This window comes from Acanthaster planci, linkage group LG04, assembly GCF_054643075.1.
Source record: "Acanthaster planci isolate LZ-2023a linkage group LG04, COTS_SCS, whole genome shotgun sequence".
Lineage (NCBI taxonomy): Eukaryota > Metazoa > Echinodermata > Asteroidea > Valvatida > Acanthasteridae > Acanthaster > Acanthaster planci.
In genome coordinates this window covers 23495671-23515906 of record NC_141780.1, presented here as the reverse complement: position 1 = coordinate 23515906, position 20236 = coordinate 23495671, and the positions used below count along the sequence as shown (strand labels likewise).

Here is a 20236-nt window from a genome sequence, read left to right as displayed (position 1 = left end):
TGATCGGAACACGGTGCGGACGCCGTGGTCTTCCAGGATCCTCTTCAGCCGTCCGGAGATACCGTCCACAAAGGGAAGAACGGTGAAAGCCTTGTACTCCGGTCGCTCCACTTCGATGCTGGTCTTGGGTCTTGATGACTGTCGGATGAAGGACGCTGGATACCCGTTCGCCTTGAGGGCAGCGGTGACTCGGCGTCTCTCGGCGGCTGTGTGGCATGGTCTGGTAACCAGGCGCGAGGCGCGGTCATGTAGGCACTTGGCCACGCCCCCCTGTATCGCAAGCCTACCCACACCGACCAGTACCTGGCCTTTGACTCACACCACCCAGTGTCCGTCAAGACCTTACTGTATAAGCTCTCTATTGTTACAAAACATCACCCAGGAATAGTGTTCATGGAACCACAAGCAATTTACATGTAGCTAGTGACTCCCTATCCTTGCCTGCTTTACTTTGAAGAGGGTAAGGAGCTTATCGTTTATGTATCGTTTCCCACTTCATGAACCGTTTCTATTTTGACTTGGCGCCTAATGTGTGTGTAGAAATGGCTTTTTATGCAAGGTGCCATGATATGATGTATGATAATTTAATGTCCACAATTCCATGTTGACATTTGCTTTCCACCAGCATTAGAGTTCTTAATATAGAGATAATACATATACACCATTTTTTAAGAGGCTTTCAAGATATGGTGGTGATTTTGGTCATGTTTATTTTATGAATGGAAAATGTCGTCATCACAATAATATCAGATATCACAATATTTTTTATATCTTGAGATAAAAAGAAATGAATATTAAACAGGCTTATTAATAATAACTACATTGCTAAACACACCTTTTGTTATTACAGTGAGAAAGCACTTAGGAATCCTGCGACTAGTTTTTCATTGACAACTACCACAAGTAACGAAAATCACCATAGTAAACACTTAGAACCTAATCAAATGAATTTGTAATAATGTTACAAGTCTGAAACTGAAATTAAAATCGGGAACCAGAGAAACTGAAAAAAGTGTATGCTGTGGACAAGGTTACAGAGGAAAATAGGAAAGGTGCAATAACCAGTACGATAAATTAATACAAAATGGTGAACTTGGCATCTTAAAACACACAAACTAAGAGCTTAAAATACATCAACACAACATACATGTAATATAAAATATATATATGTAACTGACCTTCCATTCGGAGCAGTATGGCAGATTTGAGAGCCTGTCTTTTCTGGTGTTGCAGCTCAGCAACAGCATCAAGATTACTGCTTCCATTTCCAAAGTTAACCAACTGTAATTCACATTCCTGCCAGCTCTGATTACCAATCTTCAGTTCATTCATCAGCTCCTAAATGTAAGAATTAACAACAGCAAAATTGGAAGTTTATCTTACTGTAGCTAATTCTATAGATGAATTATGAACTATGAAAAATTGATATCACTGACTGATTCATTAATGACCAGATGTCAATTATTTCATGGTTAAATAAATTTGTAGCAGTTAATTATGTCTAGTTGTTGAAGATAACAAAGGCAATGTACATGTAATTTAGTGATTAAAAATCCATGAGCTACAATGTAATGGTAAATCATTGGTTGGAGGTCTGGCTTGATCATGAATGATTACAAAAACGAAGTTTTATGGGACTCTTAATACCAATTAGTTGATTATGAATTATAGAGAGAGAGAGAGAAATGCAAATGTTGCTATTCTTCTGAACAAAATTGAGCAGAGACCTGTTCAGTTAGTTGTTCTACTCTGGAGACTTCCTGCTTGTTTGATTGAGCCAACTCTACAAGTTCCAAAAGGAGATCTCGTTCCATGCCATGCTTCTTCTCAATTTCATCCAAGATGGTTGTGTGCAGGGTTACACCAACTGAAATCAAAGATACCAGAGGGAATTGGGACCTCCTTTTCACAAATACTGGCTTATCATGACGATCAACTTGCTTAAAACCTATCTTAAGCGTTAAGTTGTTTTGTCTAAGTTCATAAATGGGCTTTTCTCTGTTGAACCATCTGAAAATTTGTCAGTTCAAAAAGCTGACAGGTTTATTTGTAGATAACAAGCCTACTCGACAGTACTCTTGGAGTAAACCAACAAAAAAAATATGAATTTTAAAATCAATGTTTTGACAAATAACAACAATATGTACTCCAGTGTTCATGGCAGTACATGTACATTATCATTATCCCCCCCCCAATGAGCCCATAAACATTCCTAAAACCTTCCAACTCTTTCAAGAGTAGGAAGCTCGATGCAGTAACTTCAGGTGGAAATTTCCAGTAATAACACCCACTGAGCCCTCACAGGTGCCTACTCACGTTAACAGGTAGACAGAATTATCAAGATGTATTTTTGCGTTGGGGAGATGTTAATTATATATAACGGGTTTGCCCTTACCCAACGTATATTTATAAGCACTGTATGCTCAGTGCTTGTCCGAGAGCTTGCGAAAAAAACCTCACAAGCTTACTCGGGTGGGACTCGAACCCACGACCTCCTGCTTACTAGTACAGATGTCTTAACCACTCGACCACCGAGCTTGCCGGGGTCAGCTGGCCGGTCCGAGTCAAATGAAGCAGCGGGTACCACGAACTATTATCAAGATGTATTTTTGCGTTGGGGAGATGTTAATTATATATAACGGGTTTGCCCTTACCCAACGTATATTTATAAGCACAGTTCGATTCTAACCCCTGACCAGCAGATATAAGCAGTAACAAACACACATCCCAAAAAACACTAAAATAAACATTAGTTTTTCAATACACTTGCTGAATTATACAGTGACATTACAACAGATGAGTTTACAATGACCATGACAGTAAAATTGGATTTGACTGACCATCTTTTTGTGTGGAGATCACAGCATCCACCTTAGCATTCTCCTCCTCTTCTTGTCTTAGCTTCTTTACCAAGTCCTCCTGACTCAATACCCCTGTGGTGGTGGTAACAGGGGTAGAAAAGATAGCTGGAGTTGTATCTTGAACTGATTGGGCTGCAGCTTTCTTCTTGCGCAGGTTGGTGATTCGCTCCCGAGCCAGCTGCTTCTGTCGCTCTTTGTCTTTCTTTAAACTATAGAAAAACAAAATATGAAATGTCACAATAATGCAAAGGAGACAGGCAACTGCTGACAAATAATTCCATGAAGACATTTTCAAACCCACTATCAAGTTCAATTCACTGTAGATTTATTAAACTCTCTGAGTTAGGTTTACTTACTCATAACCTTTCTGGGGTCCACTTGACTGTGTTAACAATTTGACATGCATGAATGGTAACAGATATGTGCAGTGACATAAATTCCTGCCAGCAGGGCAAGATACAGATGCACTCCTTAGTGGATTGGAGCACATTCAATAGAAATTAGATGCACTACTTCATTACAGGTTGTGCATGTGCGGATAAGAACTCATATACCCATCAATGTTTCTCATCTACAGCTCCTGACCAGAGTTGATCACCTACATCTACACTCTCAACTCACTCAGATTCCCTAGCTTTCTCTTGTTGCTGAGCCAGCTACAGCTCCCGAAGAGGGTTGATAACTTATATCTACACTCTCAACTCCATCAGATTCCCTAGCTTTCTCTTGTTGCTGAGCCAGCTACAGCTCCCGAAGAGGGTTGATAACTTATATCTACACTCTCAACTCACTCAGATTCCCTAGCTTTCTCTTGTTGCTGAGCCAGCTACAGCTCCCGAAGAGGGTTGATAACTTATATCTACACTCTCAACTCACTCAGATTCCCTAGCTTTCTCTTGTTGCTGAGCCAGCTACAGCTCCCGAAGAGAGTTGATAACTTATATCTACACTCTCAACTCACTCAGATTCCCTAGCTTTCTCTTGTTGCTGAGCCAGCTACAGCTCCCGAAGAGGGTTGATAACTTATATCTACACTCACAACTCACTCAGATTCCCTAGCTTTCTCTTGTTGCTGAGCCAGCTACAGCTCCCGAAGAGGGTTGATAACTTATATCTACACTCTCAACTCCATCAGATTCCCCAGCATGCTATTGTTGCTAAGTCATCTTTAGCTCCCGAAGAGAGTTGATCACTTATATCTACACTCTCAACTCACTTAGATTCCCTAGCCTGCTCTTGTTGCTGGGCCATGCCAAAGATGAGAGCTGCTGTATCAAACTTATCCTCCAGTTGAAGCTTGCGTTGGTCACGACGCAGCTTGGCCAGAGCTAACTGACGTTCCCTCTCAGTCTTTAAGGAAGCATCCTGGTTACGCAAGGCTGCAAGAAGCTGATCCCTCTCATCCTCAAAATGGGAGTTCAGCTCTTCGAGAATGTTCTGTGAAAAAACACAGAAATCAAAGGATATGTCTCATAATGTGACATGTTCATGGAAAATAATGCAGAGAGAGCAGGTGGCAGCATTTGTAGATCCTAAAAGCAGAATTTTCTACTTGAAAGCAATGTTTTACTGTAATTGCGCATAGTGGGATGATGTTATTGATTTTTAAAGTTGGGATTTAGGGATATATGATTAATTAACTGGGACAGAAAAGTGATCAGTTCAGCCTTGTTTAGAAGTAATAACACCTTAGTGTCCTTTCTTCAATAGCTGTATAAACTTTGAAGTAAATATCGAAGCCAGTGATTTTTAAATAAAAAGTGTGACCTAAGAATGGATTTGGGCAAGTTTTGTCTATGGTAGTTTTGGTTTTACTGATGTAGTTTGGCACAAGATTAGCTGCCTTAACAAATAGGCTCATAACCATCACTGATAGCTATTTGTACACACCCGCCTCTTTTTCCTGTCTTCCATTAAGTCTCGTCTTTTTTCCTCCTTGTCAATTATTGCATCCAGTGTCTCATCATCTACTGCAAGACCTTCTTTAGCTCTCTCTTCAATTAGCTGGCGACGTCGTTCAAGACGTTGCTTCAATCTCTCCCCCTGCTCAGCCTTTGTGTTGCCCAGCAGCTTGGTCAACTCTACATTGGAAGATAACACAGATGAAAGAGTTTAAAGAATACTGTTAAAATTACCTTGACACAAATTTATGAAGATGCTAAGAATACTCATATCTAAATGAACCAAAGCATTTGCTAAGGAGCCACTGACATTGTGCATGTGTTGTTATTACTTGAGATTGGTTGCAAGCTGATTTACATTTGACACAGAAATATGAACTGAATGTTGGGAATTGAACAGTTAATTGAAAAACTCCCCCCTCCTGGTATTTATGTCCCTGCTGGTCTTTGAGTCATTCAGAACAAAAGCTAGGTGTGCTTGGGTTACCACTGAGAACTACATGTAGGTGTATGCCATAGTTATCCATACTGGCAGGTTCCTAATGTACCTTGCTGGTTTCTGAGTCATTCAGTGCAACTGCTTAGAGTGCACGGGTTACCACTGAGGGCAACAGGTGTGCTATAGTACCCATACTGGCAGGCTCCTATCTTGCAAATCTTTGAGTCATTAAGAGCAACAGCAAGATGTGCACGGGTTACTACTGAGGGCAACAGGTGTGTTATGGTACCCACGTACATGTATGTTTGGTCCCCATAGACTGTGCATGCAGTTAGTTTGTGTATTCGCGCATGTGCAATAGTCACATACGGTGGTCAGCCTGAAAAATTATTCCAGCAGATGATGCAAATTGTTGGTGACAAATTTGAGGGATTTGTACTGCCATTTTCCTTGAAGACCTCGTGTGTGAATAAATTGCCAAGAATCTATCAAATGGAGATATTTAATAGCTTCTAGTAAGAAAGATCTCAGGAAAATAATCCAAGAGGAAAATGTCAATTTTACGACAATGGATAATTATAAAAAACTTATCATTTTTTACCTAACTTTGTGTCTCATTTTCACAATTTTGCCAGGTTTACCTTCAAGACACTTGGATACCACATGAACAACTACTAACTCTTATGAACAAAAAAGTTTATTACTTCTAGGCAGAAAACCCTTATTCAAAATTCACCTTACTTAGTACCTTTCACCTTACTTAGTACCCAATTTTCACCACGTTTATCGAATTCCTCTCAGATCATTAATGATACTGTCTGGAAGATTGATGAATGTTTTGTATCCATCAGTTCATTTTTTCAAGAAAGGGAAAACTCAGCAAAACTGGAAAAATCCCCTCTAAATTGTTGCCTTCACTTCCAACTTCTGACTCTGTTACTTTGGAGGTACATCAGAAAGACGGGCAAAAATTTGGCAGAAAATGGATTTTTATCATGTGCAGCAAAAGGGACTTTGAGTGTTTACATACTAATCATTATGGAAATGAGGGGCAAACAAATATATCTGAGCTTGATGTTGATCGATTACTTTTGGAGTCCACCTACCCGAGTCAAGAGCAATTTTACTGGCTTCTGGGTGTAGTGGGATTCAGTATGCATGCACAGTGTGAGGGGCATGAACATATGTGTACCCAAACTGGCAGGCTCCTACCTTGTTGGTCTTTGAGTCCTTGTCCAAGCAAGGCAGCAGCTTCATCATATTTGCCTTCCTGTCTCATCTTCCTCTCTTGTAACTTCAGCTTCATTAGTTTACCCTGACGTTCTCTCTCTGACAGACGAGCCCATTCTACTTCCCCCATCTGTTTCATAAGTGCCTACAGAAAGTCAAAAGAAATAGCAACAGAAAAACTGTGCTCTGCTGATGCAGTGATACTAAATTCCTACCAACATCTTGATTTCTGGCAATTTTGCCCTTACCTCACTGAGTAGCTTGTCTCTGAGTGTGTCATACTTGACTTCTAGTGCCTTGAGAAGCTGCTCCTCAGTGACCTCAGAGGAATCTGACTTGGTGACTAGCACTGTACCTGCAACGTTATCATTCCAGCCGTTGGCTCGGGCAATGTACTGCACCTGCTTCAACTGCTTGAGAGTAGTTAAGGTCTGTTGTGCAAAAGCCACATGTTGAAAGAGGATGAAAAATATCTGTTAATACTGTCATTGTAAAACATAACTGTTCAATACTAAAATGTGGAATCATCGATGTTTGATGAAGGATACAAAAAGATGGGCTTTGTGAATTTCTGAGACAAACCAGACATATATGTAAAAATTATTGGGAAACTCAATTTTCTCTGTTAGAAACATGCACCCAATATTTCTTATACTCAAGTAGTAAGGATTGGGTTTTCTTACTTTGCTGACCATAAATAGAGGGTACCAGCACTGTTGGAAGAGAGTTGTTTATGTGTATGATTTTTCATCAGCATACATGACACACTAATGCGTGGCTTCTAGTAAGAATTAAACTCTACATAAACAGAGAGGAAATATTTGAGGATTTCTGCAAATACATTCCATGACTCTTATCATTTCTTAATCTACTGTTACGTATTGTAAGGTAGTAGTGCAAAGTGACCTCAAAAATACATAAATCAGAGTCAAACCATGACAGGCATGAGCTGACCTTTGAACCCAGGTCTTCCATCAGACGTCTAGCTTCCTGTTCCTGTTGTTGCTGTAGATCAGCCAACAAGGCAATCTGAATCTCATTATCAGTAATACCATCTCCCTGTGTCTGCCTGGCTTCATCTAGAAGGCTTTCCATAGTAAGGGCTGTGGCTTTCTGTTTAAATCATAAAAAGATATCACAACTAAGTTTGTCATCAAGATGACTTTTGATCAACTTGTGCCAAACAGGAATAAATATACAATGTAGAGCATTTTTCTATGTGAACACAAACCAATATACAGTACTTTAGGATCTGTAATTCTCTAATTTAAACATTTCATTTTTTCAGTGTATTTCCAACTTCTGAGACTACTGTGGTTCACAATCTTGGCTGATATGATATCTTGAATTTTAAGCATGTCTATTTTCTATTTTTCAATACACAGAGTACTGAAGTGAATATGTCCAACAATTTTGTGTGTCTGCACTACACTTCCTGGTCAAAATGATGTCACGCTTCAGTTTTCTACTGAAAATATTGATATACATGTACACTACCACACCCAGATCAGTTTATTACACAAATATAACATGTAGTCCATCAGGTTAAACTATTTAACACTGAGGAAGCAAAACCTGACATTTGTTTATTGGAAATGACATACTTATACAAATATACAAATCCATCATTAATCATCTCTAAACCTACGTCATTACTCCTATCATTGCTTACACTAAATATGTCTATTTGTTCCTCTTCATTTTCCTTTGATGGTCGACTGTCACGCCATTCCTGACGTGCTCCTTGCAGCTCCTTCAGCTTCTTTTGTCGATTGTCCTCGGTCATCTGTCGGGCGTTTGTTCTCAAGCTGCTTTTTTCCTGATCTTGCATTAACTAAAAGGAAATATGGAATGTGTTTAACTAAAAAAGTCTTCAAAAACCTTTTCAGAATCTAATTTTGATCTCATTTTGATCTTGCATGCCAAAAGATACCAGCAGAAATGGAAGGCGAAACAGTAACTGTTGCTCTAAGCTGACAAAGTGAGACTGTCAGTTTATTTGTACATGTATATTCATAATTTCTTGCTATAAAGACATATTCAAGTGCAGATACTTTCAAAGCTATTGAAGGGTGGCAGTAAAACATTAAAAAAAAAAAGAAGAACCTGATTAATTAAACTGAGAACACTTTTCCAAAGTTTCAGAAAATGTTCCATAAATATAAGCTATGTATGGAGATCTATCTTCTTTTTTGGTGGAGGGGGGTTCAACATCACCTCTGTCCTACCTCAATAAGCACATCTCTCTCTTGTTCATGTTTGACTTCCATTTCTTGTATGACAGCTTCTTGCATCATGACCTCACTCTGTTCATCCTCAGGCATGGGAATGGGTCCTGTGGTTTCCTTGGCTCGTCTTCTGTCTTCCTTAGTTTTACGACACTGAGCCAACCGTTCCTTAGCAAGCTGCATCTGTCTCTGTCTTTCCTTCTCTCGTCTTAAAAAGTGATAAATACACTAGCATGTTTATTAATGTCTCTGTGTGGTAAACAGACTTTTACAAAAGAAAGTTTAATTTAACACAAACAACCTTTTTTAAACACTTCTGAACACTTCCTGTACAGAGCACAATTACCAAACTTGACTGTTTAATGGGTAAAAAAATTCCACAGACAGCACAAGCCAGGAATGTTACCAATTTCCCTCTACACTGTGTGCATTATGGAAATGTTGCTGTGATTGTAAAAGAAGATACCCAGAGTGTTAATGAAAGAAAAGCCATAGAATCAATTTCTCAATTCAACTAGTGAACTAAAGCTTGGTGAACAAGAGATCAGCAGTAAATTAAGAATTTTGAAAAACTTACACTAGGACACAGTTTGAATATGTTAAGAAAGACTCACTGGTCTTCAGCATCCTGAGCTTGTTTGGCCAATCCCATGGCAAGAGCAGCTGCATCAAACTTCTCCTCCTTGCGAGCTTTACGTTGCTCTCTCCTCAGACGCACCAACTCTAGCTGTCGTTCTTTCTCACTACGCAGACAGTCATTGGCATCTCTTAAACCAGCCAAGAGGGCATCCCTCTCCTAAAAGCATCAAAGGGAAATAAGAAGGAAATGCAGACTCTTGTTGAGTATAAAAAATATAATCTGTGCCTTCAAAGATGATCTAACTGGGACAAAACCGCTAAAATTTACATCTTCCCAACACAAATTCCTTTAACAAATACAGGGTGTATGAAGTCCAAGTTTCTCAGGCATGTAATCAACTTCTTCCGAGGCACAGTCTTCAAAGTCAATGCCTAACATTACAAAGCTGAGCTAGAGAGCAATGCTGAGGTGCGGCTATCACCCACTGATTTTGAAGAAAGAACACAAAATACAAAGCTAAATACTATAGATGTTCTGATCATACACAGTAACAATTTATGCACTACTAGAACAGTAATTTCATGGCTCTGATAATGACTACACTTGATCTTACTGCATCCAGACGGTTGTCCAAGTCTTCCAGGATGTTTTTAGGTGTCTTCTTCCTCAGTTCCTCTTCCTCTTGTTCAATCTCTTTCCACTCCAGTTGATTAATTTCCTCCTCAGTCATGCCTAAAAAATGCAATTAACAATCTTAACTTTGGAAATAAGCACATCTTATACAAAGCTATTTTTCATATCCCCTTAATGATTGCCAGACAAAACTGCCCGCATTTGAAAAGGAAAACCATTTAAATTTAACCATACTCTAATGCCTTTTTATAACTTTTGCCGAAACTGGAATCAGTTCAGCAAGCCTCAGTACAGCCAGAGGTAGCAGCAAGTAATTTTTTCAAGTCCAAGTCAAATCACAAGTCATTATATTCAAGTCCAAGTCAAGTCACAAGTCATTAGGTCCAGTCACAAGTCAAGTCACAAGTCATTATATTCAAGTCCAAGTCAAGTCACAAGTCATTAGGTCCAGTCACAAGTCAAGTCACAAGTCATTATATTCAAGTCCAAGTCAAGTCACAAGTCATTAGGTCCAGTCACAAGTCAAGTCACAAGTCATTTGGTCACAGGGGGAGTCCAGTCACAAATCATTTGATCTAAACACAAGTCAAGTCACAAGTCTCTTTGTCCAAGTACAAGTCAAGCTATGCATTATTTTGTCCAGCTGTAATCAACAAAAAGAACCAGGCATCAACTTACGAAGTTGCAAGTTACGAGTTACAAAAATATATGGGGCTGGTCGAGTAGCGTCTGACTTGGGTCGGTAACAAGTCCAAGTCAAGTCACATGTCACAAAAATAGCGACTCAAGTCCAACTCGACTCTAAGTCACATGACTTGAGTCAGCAACTCTGAGTAGAGCATTCTGGAAGCAAGACCAAAACAGAGCTGAATAGCTCAATTCATGGAGCTCCAGTAGGTTTTCTGCAAATGTTAACACAGAGATTAGTTAAACGAGCTTCAGGAATGCATGCTAGAAAAAAGACCATCACAGAATTCAATACATCAGTTCATAGAACTCCTGCAGTACTGCATTCTGGACAGAAGACTGGTCAATACAGAGCTGGAGAGATTAGTTCATAGAACTCCCCTGTAGCATTCTGAAAGGAAGACCAACACAGAACTGGATCGATCAGTTCATAGAACTCCTGCATGGCATTCTGAAAGGAAGACCAACACAGAGCTGGATAGATCAATTCATAGAACTCCTGCATGGCATTCTGAAAGGAAGACCAACACAGAGCTGGATAGATCAATTCATAGAACTCCTGCATGGCATTCTGAAAGGAAGACCAACACAGAGCTGGATAGATCAATTCATAGAACTCCTGCGTAGCATTCTGAAAGGAAGACCAACACAGAACTGGATCTATCAGTTCATAGAACTCCTGCATGGCATTCTGAAAGGAAGACCAACACAGAGCTGGATCGATCAGTTCATAGAACTCCTGCGTAGCATTGTGAAAGGAAGACCAACACAGAGCTGGATAGATCAATTCACAGAACTCCTGCGTAGCATTCTGAAAGGAAGACCAACACAGAACTGGATCTATCAGTTCATAGAACTCCCCTGTAGCATTCTGAAAAGAAGACCAACACAGAGCTGGATAGATCAATTCACAGAACTCCTGCGTAGCATTCTGAAAGGAAGACCAACACAGAACTGGATCTATCAGTTCATAGAACTCCCCTGTAGCATTCTGAAAAGAAGACCAACACAGAGCTGGATAGATCAGTTTAAAGAGCACCAGTATGTTTTCCCAAGTATGGGTTAGGGCTAGGGTTAGGTGAATAAAGTCAATTTCCACTTGCAAGTTTGCTTAATTTTACAGACACTGTTTGACTTCTGAAGACCTTCCAGCTCTGAACTCAACCTACCCTGAGCCACTCTCAGTCGTCTCTTCTCAAGCCTCTCTTTCAGTTTATCCTCCTGTTGCTTCTTGGTATCCCCAAGCAACAGCTCCAGCGCAGTCTGCGATGCGATGGCATCACCCAACAGTGCAGCAGCCTCATCATACTTTCCCTCCTGGCGCAGTCGTCGTTCTTCAAGTCGAAGCTTGACCAGACGGACTTGTCTCTCCTTCTCTGAAAGCACAGCCCATTCAGCTTCACCAATCTAAATCAGGACAGAAATTATTAGCATTGCTTGAATGACTTCCTATCCATCAACATGGTGCTGAGGGCATTATCTCATTAGTATTACTATCCAGTGTTGCAATTCAGAACTTTTTTGAGTACCAAGCTTAGAGCCAATTATTGAACTGCTTAGGAGTGAACAAAGCTACAAAACACAAACACTGGATAGTAAAAACAAAAAGGTAATATTACAAAATAAACTTAAAATTTCAGAAAATCACAGTGTCATGAAAATTAAATTGTTAGGATGGAAGTACTTGAGTAGTATTTGTCTGAGCACTGTTCTTGCACATTGTTACAATTAATGCCAATAAAGCCATGACAGCATTGTTTTGTGATTTTATTTTAAGGTTCAATGACTCCTGTTTTAAAGAAAAGTCAATAGCAATCTTGTCGGTGCAGTTTTCAATTATGTGGCTTTAAGCAAGCACTGGCTTGTATAATAATCTCTCTCCTGGTGGCAAAAGTTGGCTCTGCCTAGCAACCATTACTTCTAACTCGCCAATAAAGAAAAAAATGTCACCAGTCTTGAAGAAGTTCATATTTCTAATTACCTGCTTCATTAATGCCTCTGTCAGGATCTTATCCTTCAAAGCATCAAACTTCCCTTGCAAAGCATCCACTAATTCCTCCTCCCCAGCCTTCTTGCTCAGATCGGCTGTCATCACCACAACAGCAACATTCTCATTCCGTTCATTCTTCTGGTCCTGAATGTTCTGCTGCTGAACATGCACCAAGGACTCAAAGTCCTGAAAAGAGAAAACAGACTCCATCAAGTTTAAATACACAAAGAGAACTTAACAATTCCAAAGTGTTCCATATCATGATCCAGATGGAAAATGTCATTTTCAGTTTGTTTGTCACTGAAAATGAGCCATTCTTAAACAGGCATTAATACATACATGTAGTTACCAGATATTCAATAACATGCATATCTACCACATTCTGATATTATTTTAATATTACAGAAATTTATTTTAATATTTTGACCTGAAGTGTTGTTTCATTTCACACTCTTTAAATGAATGCTACGTTTAATAAAACTTGCAAGCCAGGAATCAGGCCGGAAATGTAACACACAGCTGTCAGTTAGGACAGCTCCTCATATTCATTATAAATCATTGCTATTGTCAACACTGTATACTCTAAGCAATAACCACAGATGGGAATGTGTAATCACATGAGTAAATTACTTTAGATCTGTTAGTGTTGGATGAGTGTCACCGTATAGATCAATTACAAAACCCTGGAAAATTACCATAATACTCAAAAGATGCAACAGAGACAGCATGACAGAGTTCACTGTTTCTGAGTACTGCACTGGTTAAAATGGTGGCCACATGTCACAAATGAACGAGCTCAATACCTTATCAGGGAGTTGACTAAGCAGAGCTTCACACTCTCTGGCTTGTTGTTGTTGCAGGTCAGCCATGATGGTTACTACCACATCATCCTTGCTTATGGAAGTCCTGGTAGTCTCCTTTTCAAGTATTTTTTTTCGTCCTGCCATCTTCACAATTGATGCTTCACTCAAAATAACTTGATTCTCTTGTTTTTTGCCTGAAAGACCAAATGCCACAGAATAAGATTTCATCGAGATTATCAACAACAAAATGGCTACCAACAAAATGAACACTCCCTATCAACATGGCTCTTTTTTAACTGGTGAGGGGATGCTTCTGCTTAAGATGGACTGAAGACAAACTAGACAAGTTTTTTCAGCCACGATTTTTTGAGCCCGTAATTACTTATTGATTGAGAATGTGTTTTGTATGTGCACTGACGACATGGGGACAGTTATGACTGGCATAACATGAGCATGTGGGTGTTATGAACATGGAATTGATTGCTGTCACTTGACTGCATCATACATCATGACAAAATGTTTTATTAAAAAATTCACAGCATTTTGCTGTTGAAGAAAGAGGCACACAAGTTCAATACATTACTCAAAACCATGAAAACAATCACACTTTCTCAGGCAAAAGATATCTATCCAACGAGTGACTGTGTATGTCCATTGTCCATGCACATAGGAACATCCTGTGCTTTATTGCTTTATGCAAGACAGACATAAGCTGCACTTGACCATTGAAATCAATCAAGGCTCCCCTTGTGAATTGTGAATAATATCCTACCAACATCCATGGCTCGTCTTCTTTCCATTAGTTCTTGTAGGATGTCTTGCCGTTGCTCTTGAGTCATGTGTTCTGCAATCAGAATCTCATCTTCCCCATACTTTGCATGAAGGAGATCATACAGTGTTTCTCTTTCCAGGTTGTGTTTCTTCTCAAGGGTTCTGATTACTGCATCCTGGATACAATTTAAGACATTGGTAAAAGGTATTTTTGTACAGGTACCGAAAACAGTTTTCACACTCATATTTAGATAAATGCAACATGTGGACTAACCCAAGGAGACACTTCTGTGGTAGCACCACACTCACATCAGCATTCTTAAACTAAGGGCACAGATGCATGAGGAAAATCAGAACATCCTTTAAGTCAACAAGGTTTTCAATGGCATTTGTGATGTTGCTACAGTAAAAGCTACTGACTCTGGTTGATATACATGGATAAGCCTACATGTATACTTATGCGCTGAAAAAAGGTTTAATGAAAAACATGTGGAAACTTCTGACTTTAGTTTTTAGCTCCACAGACAACTGTTGTGTCACAAAATGTCTCCTCACACTTAAACTTACTGTGCAATTATTTATATCTTATATTATTTATATCTCTCATGTAATGTATTTTGATGTTTTTAGGTTGTGCCTCTTGTATGTAGTTTGCGTATTTTTGTATGTCTTTTTATCTGGCAAATAAATGAAATTAAATGAACTTCAATTCATTTATTACAGCTTTTGGGGAATATTCACAAATACAAACAAAGAATTGACCTGTAAAATAATGACTTCTTGCTTTGTTTACATGTGCACTTTCCTACGGCAGTGAGGTGGGATGTAATCCATCGTGTTGTCATAGGAAGTGTGCGTATGTAAACAAAGCATGAGATCAATGAGTTACAGGTCTATTAATAAGACAACTTTTAAAAAGATAGAAAACAATTAACTATTATTATTTAAAGGCAACACCAGCACAAAATTATTAGATTTTAAAACGTCAATAATATTAAAAATCAATTCATTTTCAATCATTCAGCTTCCAGCAATGAAAGCAGCAGGATGCTGTGTTAAGAAAAGCCTATATCCATATTAATCGTCTTCATCCTGGATATCGATGGGGGCAGAATGGTTTATCATCCCTTCAACTAATGAACAAACTGAGTTACATTACCTGCATTGAGTTCCTATCGTCATTATCAGTCACTGTATCTTCAGTCTCCTCTTGGATAGTTCCCAAAGCTCGTTTTCTTCTCATGGCTTCAATCCGCTGCTTGGCAAGGGATTCTTGTCGCTGCCTGTCATGCTTAAGTCTAAAAATAATAGCAAGTAAAGCACTTCCTGTGTAATACACTGCACATGATATACTGTACATGCATACGAAGTACTGTACACACTACACTATGTTGCACTTGTATTTATACAAAGATGTTGCAGTTGCACAAAACATTGAAGTACATTGTAACTGGTATTCATGGTGGCTTGTTTTGAAGTGTATTTCAGTACTTAACACAATGTTGTTTTGGGTTCAGGTTTTCTTGAGTGTTGAGTAAATGATTTTGCTCTATGCTGTAGCACTCGCAAAGAGTTTAACACAAAAGTGTAAAAATCAAACTTTTCATGCTCCTCAAAACAGGTTCACACTCAGTCTTCCAGAGTAAAGGAGGGAATCTAATGCAAAGCCAAGCATAGACATGTAGATACTTTTTAATGAGAAATTTTAGTGCAAAATTCATTTTGTAACTAAGAATGAACCTTTGGGATGTGGTTGCTTGGTTGCGTTCAGCGAGCCCCATCACTAGTGCTGCAGCAATGAAGTTGTCCTCTCCTCTTGCTTTACGTAATTCTAGTCTAAGTCGAATCAGTTCTGCCTGTCGTTCCTTCTCACTCATGTATTCAGCCTCTGAACTGTTCAATCTCATGAGAATTGCCTCCCGTTCACTATCATAACGCCTCTGCAGGTCCTCTAGGGGGCTTGAGCCTTTGGAGGAAGAGTCTTGAGAATCACCTTCCTCTTCTGACAGTTCTTCTTCTATGTCATCCAGGTTTCCACCTTCATCAAAAAATAAGATTGTAACTTTGTGCTCACTTTGAAAAATGACGGTTCCAAAACAAAGTATTTTGTTTTAAAAGGCAAGCATGCAGCTAACAAGTCTGAACAGTTACAACACTGAATATGGAAACATTCTGAATATGGAAACATTCTTAATTCACTGCAAATAAAGGGAGCATTTACTGCATACTTTTATGAACAACCTACGGCCAAACAAGACCAATCACGAAAGTATACATGTATTTCTCTACATTTAATCAAATCAGGGAGAGCCATATACATGTATAGCGTAGAATATGCATTGCAATGTATACAACAGGTTGACATCAACCAAGGAGACAAATTGTATTTCTGGTTATTCATTTTTTTAAATATTATTCCAACGTTATAGATGGATATCTTTCTTACCTTCAGCAATTTTCTTTTTCCTTCTCTCAATTCTCATCTTCAGTTTCTCCTGGTAGTCAGTTCGGCTGTCCCCCATCAGTTTCTTAAGGTCTGCCTGCGTCTTGGCATGATTTCCTAGGAGAGCAGCTAGGGCATCCATTTTGCCTAAGGTCAATCAAAAGAACACTATTTAATGTCAAATTAATAATGGATGTTGAACACACAAAATTCATTGAAGTAAGATTGAACCCTGCAAACTTCAAAGCCAAAGGTACTTGTAAAGTTGCTTAACCGCCTGAGCTAACTGTACCAGCCCATTTTTTTGCAGTCTTCAAAGCTGCCAATGTTTTTTTCAAGGAGCACTAGGGAGTACCATTATACTTAACAATTGCTGACTACTGTGATGTGGGAATTCATGTTTTGAACACCTGAGGGACGCATCCTGCTCCAAGGCGAAGCTGAAGATGCTATGCATGCCCCAGGCCACGATTATTTATCACCATAGTCATTTATCCCTTGGATATGGAAGCTCCAACAACAGCAGAATACCTGAACCTACAGTAACTCCTACAGAAAGACATCTGTATGATACCTTCTTTGCGTAGTCTTCTTTCTTCTTGTCTTAGGTCCAAGAGCTTCTTCTGTCTATCTTGCTCCTTCATTCTAGCCCACTCTTTCTCTCCTAAATGACTCCGCAATATGTCAATGAGCAGCTTGTCTTTCAAAGCATCATACTTCTTGTCCAGAGCCTTTAGGGAATGAACAATGAAGGCAACAACAGAAAAGCACACGAATTGTTATTAAAAGAATGCTGACACTATTTCAAAGGAATCTTGAAGCCTGATCCAGAACCAGGCAGTGTTTTAGTGCTCCAAACCAATCCAAATTACAAGTTTTGTGCACTGACAAAATTTGATAAATATGAAACGCAGACTTTCAGACAATGCATGTTTGCATACCATAATTTCACAGGTAATTGCTTTAACAACTGCAAAGCCTCTGTAATGAGGCCTGCCCAGGGATGCATACAGTGTCAATGAAAATTACTGGGTTGATCAAAACTCTAACCTTTAAGATGGCATCGTCTTCAGCTGCTCCTTCATATTGGGTGAAGACATTCAGAACATTCTTGCCAATGCCCATCTTAACCTCCCATATCTGCTTTATACGCATCTTGGACAACTCTTCCTCACTCTACACGAGTATGACCATAAGAACTATAAAATTAAGGTACTGTTTCACAGAAAATAATTTTGGTAAATAAAGAATAAAAAAAGAATACCACATCAAGTATCTGCTGTTTGTAAAAGGTAAAGTGACATTTTGGCTGATCATATGCTGTCCATTAAAATCCTTTCTGTGTTAAGGAAATTGGTATCATACGATGTCCATTCAAAGTGATTCGCAAGTGATTAAACTTTGGAAATATAATATACAATGTGGTTATTCATCTGTTATTCATTGTTTACATGTGGTAATATATCCAACCCTAAACAAGCCCCTTACAGTAAAAACCAGATGCAAAGACAAAATACAACTAAATACCAAACGTACAAATATATGCTGAAGCTGGGGTTCTTGATCAAGTGCAAAATGAGTACCATCTTGTAAAAATGGATATTAACACTTTCATGTCATTATCTATAAATAATACATAATTTGTGCCTTTAACCGGCTTCAGATCTATACCATGGAGACAAGGCCAGCCATAACCACTTCACTCTCTCTTTCTTGTTCCTCTTGGAGGTCAGCTAAAATACTAGCGTGGACTTCATCCATTTCAACCTTTTGACCATGTCTCTTGGTTGTTAGACTTATGGTCCTCAGAATGCTCTTGATGGCACCAGCTTCTTCAAGAATGTCTCGATGACCCTCTTTCTCTTCTGCAATATATTACAAACAGCTGTCACAACAACAAATAGCCTTAATTTGAACAAGTCTAATTCTGTTTGATTTACACTGCATTCACACATGACTATTTCTGGCTGATGTGACTATTTCTGGCTGATGGGACCATTTCTGGTAAATATAAGTTTAGGTTTCCAGCCTACAGTTATTTTTGGCCATACATTTGAGTATGTTGCTTATATTAACATCAGTGCAACACTCAGCACAGTAATGTCAGAGGTATAGACCTCCTAACATTGGCTATTAAGAATTCGGAATCCTTCTCCCCAAAATTCAGAAGTTTTCATGAAGAATCAGAATATTCCCAGTATTACCATGAACAAGTAAAAATCGGTGCTGCATTGTACAAGAGTCCAATCCGTGTCCGTGATGATGTACAGTACCACACGCACTCACCTCTTCCATAAAATTTTGATTTCAACAAGAGTTTACATCATCTGAAATGGTCCACAATAATTTTTCATCTCCTGAATATGTTGATTCACTGCAAAATTCTGTGAAAAATTCACCACGTGGTGCTCGCACACTTGACATGATCATGGTTGATTTCACAGCAGTGCTTAGTCTTGGATCCAACTGTTCTTAGCTGTGGTTCCACGCAAAGCCAGGCACCGCACGACGCATAGAGTGTTAGTTATAATGTAGCTTGTCGATACAGGGTGTTTTTGTCCATGGACAATTTTGGTATCATGTCCATCTTGTTCATGCCTACTACTACAATATTTCTAGAAGTCGATTAAATTTGTGTACTTTGTAAACAGACACTTTTTTCTGTTTGTGAAAATGCTAAAATTGATGTGACTTTTGTCTCTTTGGGAAAACGGCACACATGCCAGGTGCAAATTGTTAATTTGTATAAATTTCCAGTGTCAAATTTGTCTCATCAAAGCAGCGAAGAGACTTTGCCCTTTATTACTAATGCTATATCTATGAAAAACAATTTTGTCTCTCTGTGAAAATGACAAATACTATTTAGTTGAATTTTGCCTCTCAGATATCATCTTTATTTGGCTGATTTCAGTAAATTTGGTAAGAATGATTACACCAAGATGTAGGCATCACATAGCCTAGTTGATTTGGAAAAAAAAAAAAAAAAGGAAATTTGATATAAAAAATTATTTGGGACCACTTTGTCTCTTCCTGAAAATTGTAACAAATTGTACAATGCAACAGATTTATGCATTTCAGATGTGTAATACTCAAGTGAATGCTGTGCCATATTTGAATCAACAAATATCCTCAAATAATACTGGTTACATTACAAAGTATCCTTTTTCGTCCCTCTACCAAGGTTATGGAACACAATCATCACTCTATAGAGTTAACTTCAAAGTGCCTTGGATTCTTTGTTTTGTGATCCACATTACCTTTCTTGTCAGGGTTAAGTTTTTCTGCCTCTTCTTTGAGTTCCTGCAACCTCTCTTGCCTGGCTTTCTGTACCATCTGTCTGGCTGCATCTCTTAACTCCTCACTGCCTTCATCAGTCAGGATAGTCAGTAGAAGTTCCCTCTCCAGGATATGCTTACGGTCCAGCTCCTTGAGGACAGTCTCACGCCAACCATTAATATCACCTGTAATTCCAGTCATATTTTGTGACAGTCTAATATATGTACTCACAAAGAACTGATGGAGTTCTAAAACTTGAATTGTCTTTATTGTAGCTAAATTCCCCGTAAAAGAACTTATTTTCCTCTTTTCATAAGTATAAGCTTCAGGAAGTTCCAAGAAATCCGAAGAAGCAAAATTTTCCTTATAGCTAGCATCTAAAGTTTGAGCTAAA

At 38.8% G+C, this 20236-nt stretch overlaps 1 protein-coding gene across 4 annotated transcripts in view; it reads right to left on the bottom strand.

The window, feature by feature from the left end:
* LOC110983007 (uncharacterized) overlaps window positions 1–20236 on the bottom strand; it is a 55497-nt gene that overhangs the window by 19443 nt on the left and 15818 nt on the right. For all 4 annotated transcript variants that reach the window (XR_015425000.1, XM_022241861.2, XM_087135633.1 and 1 more), the window contains exons 16-38: window positions 19824–20027; window positions 18238–18431; window positions 17617–17742; window positions 17141–17297; window positions 16570–16713; window positions 15864–16161; window positions 15283–15421; window positions 14125–14299; window positions 13353–13546; window positions 12541–12735; window positions 11729–11966; window positions 9853–9971; window positions 9274–9455; window positions 8660–8867; window positions 8104–8265; window positions 7386–7544; window positions 6680–6862; window positions 6414–6576; window positions 4752–4942; window positions 4078–4298; window positions 2841–3070; window positions 1728–1867; window positions 1179–1338 (exon numbers count right to left, since the gene is read on the bottom strand). Coding sequence is in view for 3 of the 4 variants with exons in the window: in XM_022241861.2 (XP_022097553.2) it covers window positions 1179–1338; window positions 1728–1867; window positions 2841–3070; window positions 4078–4298; window positions 4752–4942; window positions 6414–6576; window positions 6680–6862; window positions 7386–7544; window positions 8104–8265; window positions 8660–8867; window positions 9274–9455; window positions 9853–9971; window positions 11729–11966; window positions 12541–12735; window positions 13353–13546; window positions 14125–14299; window positions 15283–15421; window positions 15864–16161; window positions 16570–16713; window positions 17141–17297; window positions 17617–17742; window positions 18238–18431; window positions 19824–20027 (4182 nt within the window). In the remaining variant the exon portion in view is untranslated. The remainder of the gene's footprint in view (window positions 1–1178; window positions 1339–1727; window positions 1868–2840; window positions 3071–4077; window positions 4299–4751; window positions 4943–6413; window positions 6577–6679; window positions 6863–7385; window positions 7545–8103; window positions 8266–8659; window positions 8868–9273; window positions 9456–9852; window positions 9972–11728; window positions 11967–12540; window positions 12736–13352; window positions 13547–14124; window positions 14300–15282; window positions 15422–15863; window positions 16162–16569; window positions 16714–17140; window positions 17298–17616; window positions 17743–18237; window positions 18432–19823; window positions 20028–20236) is intronic.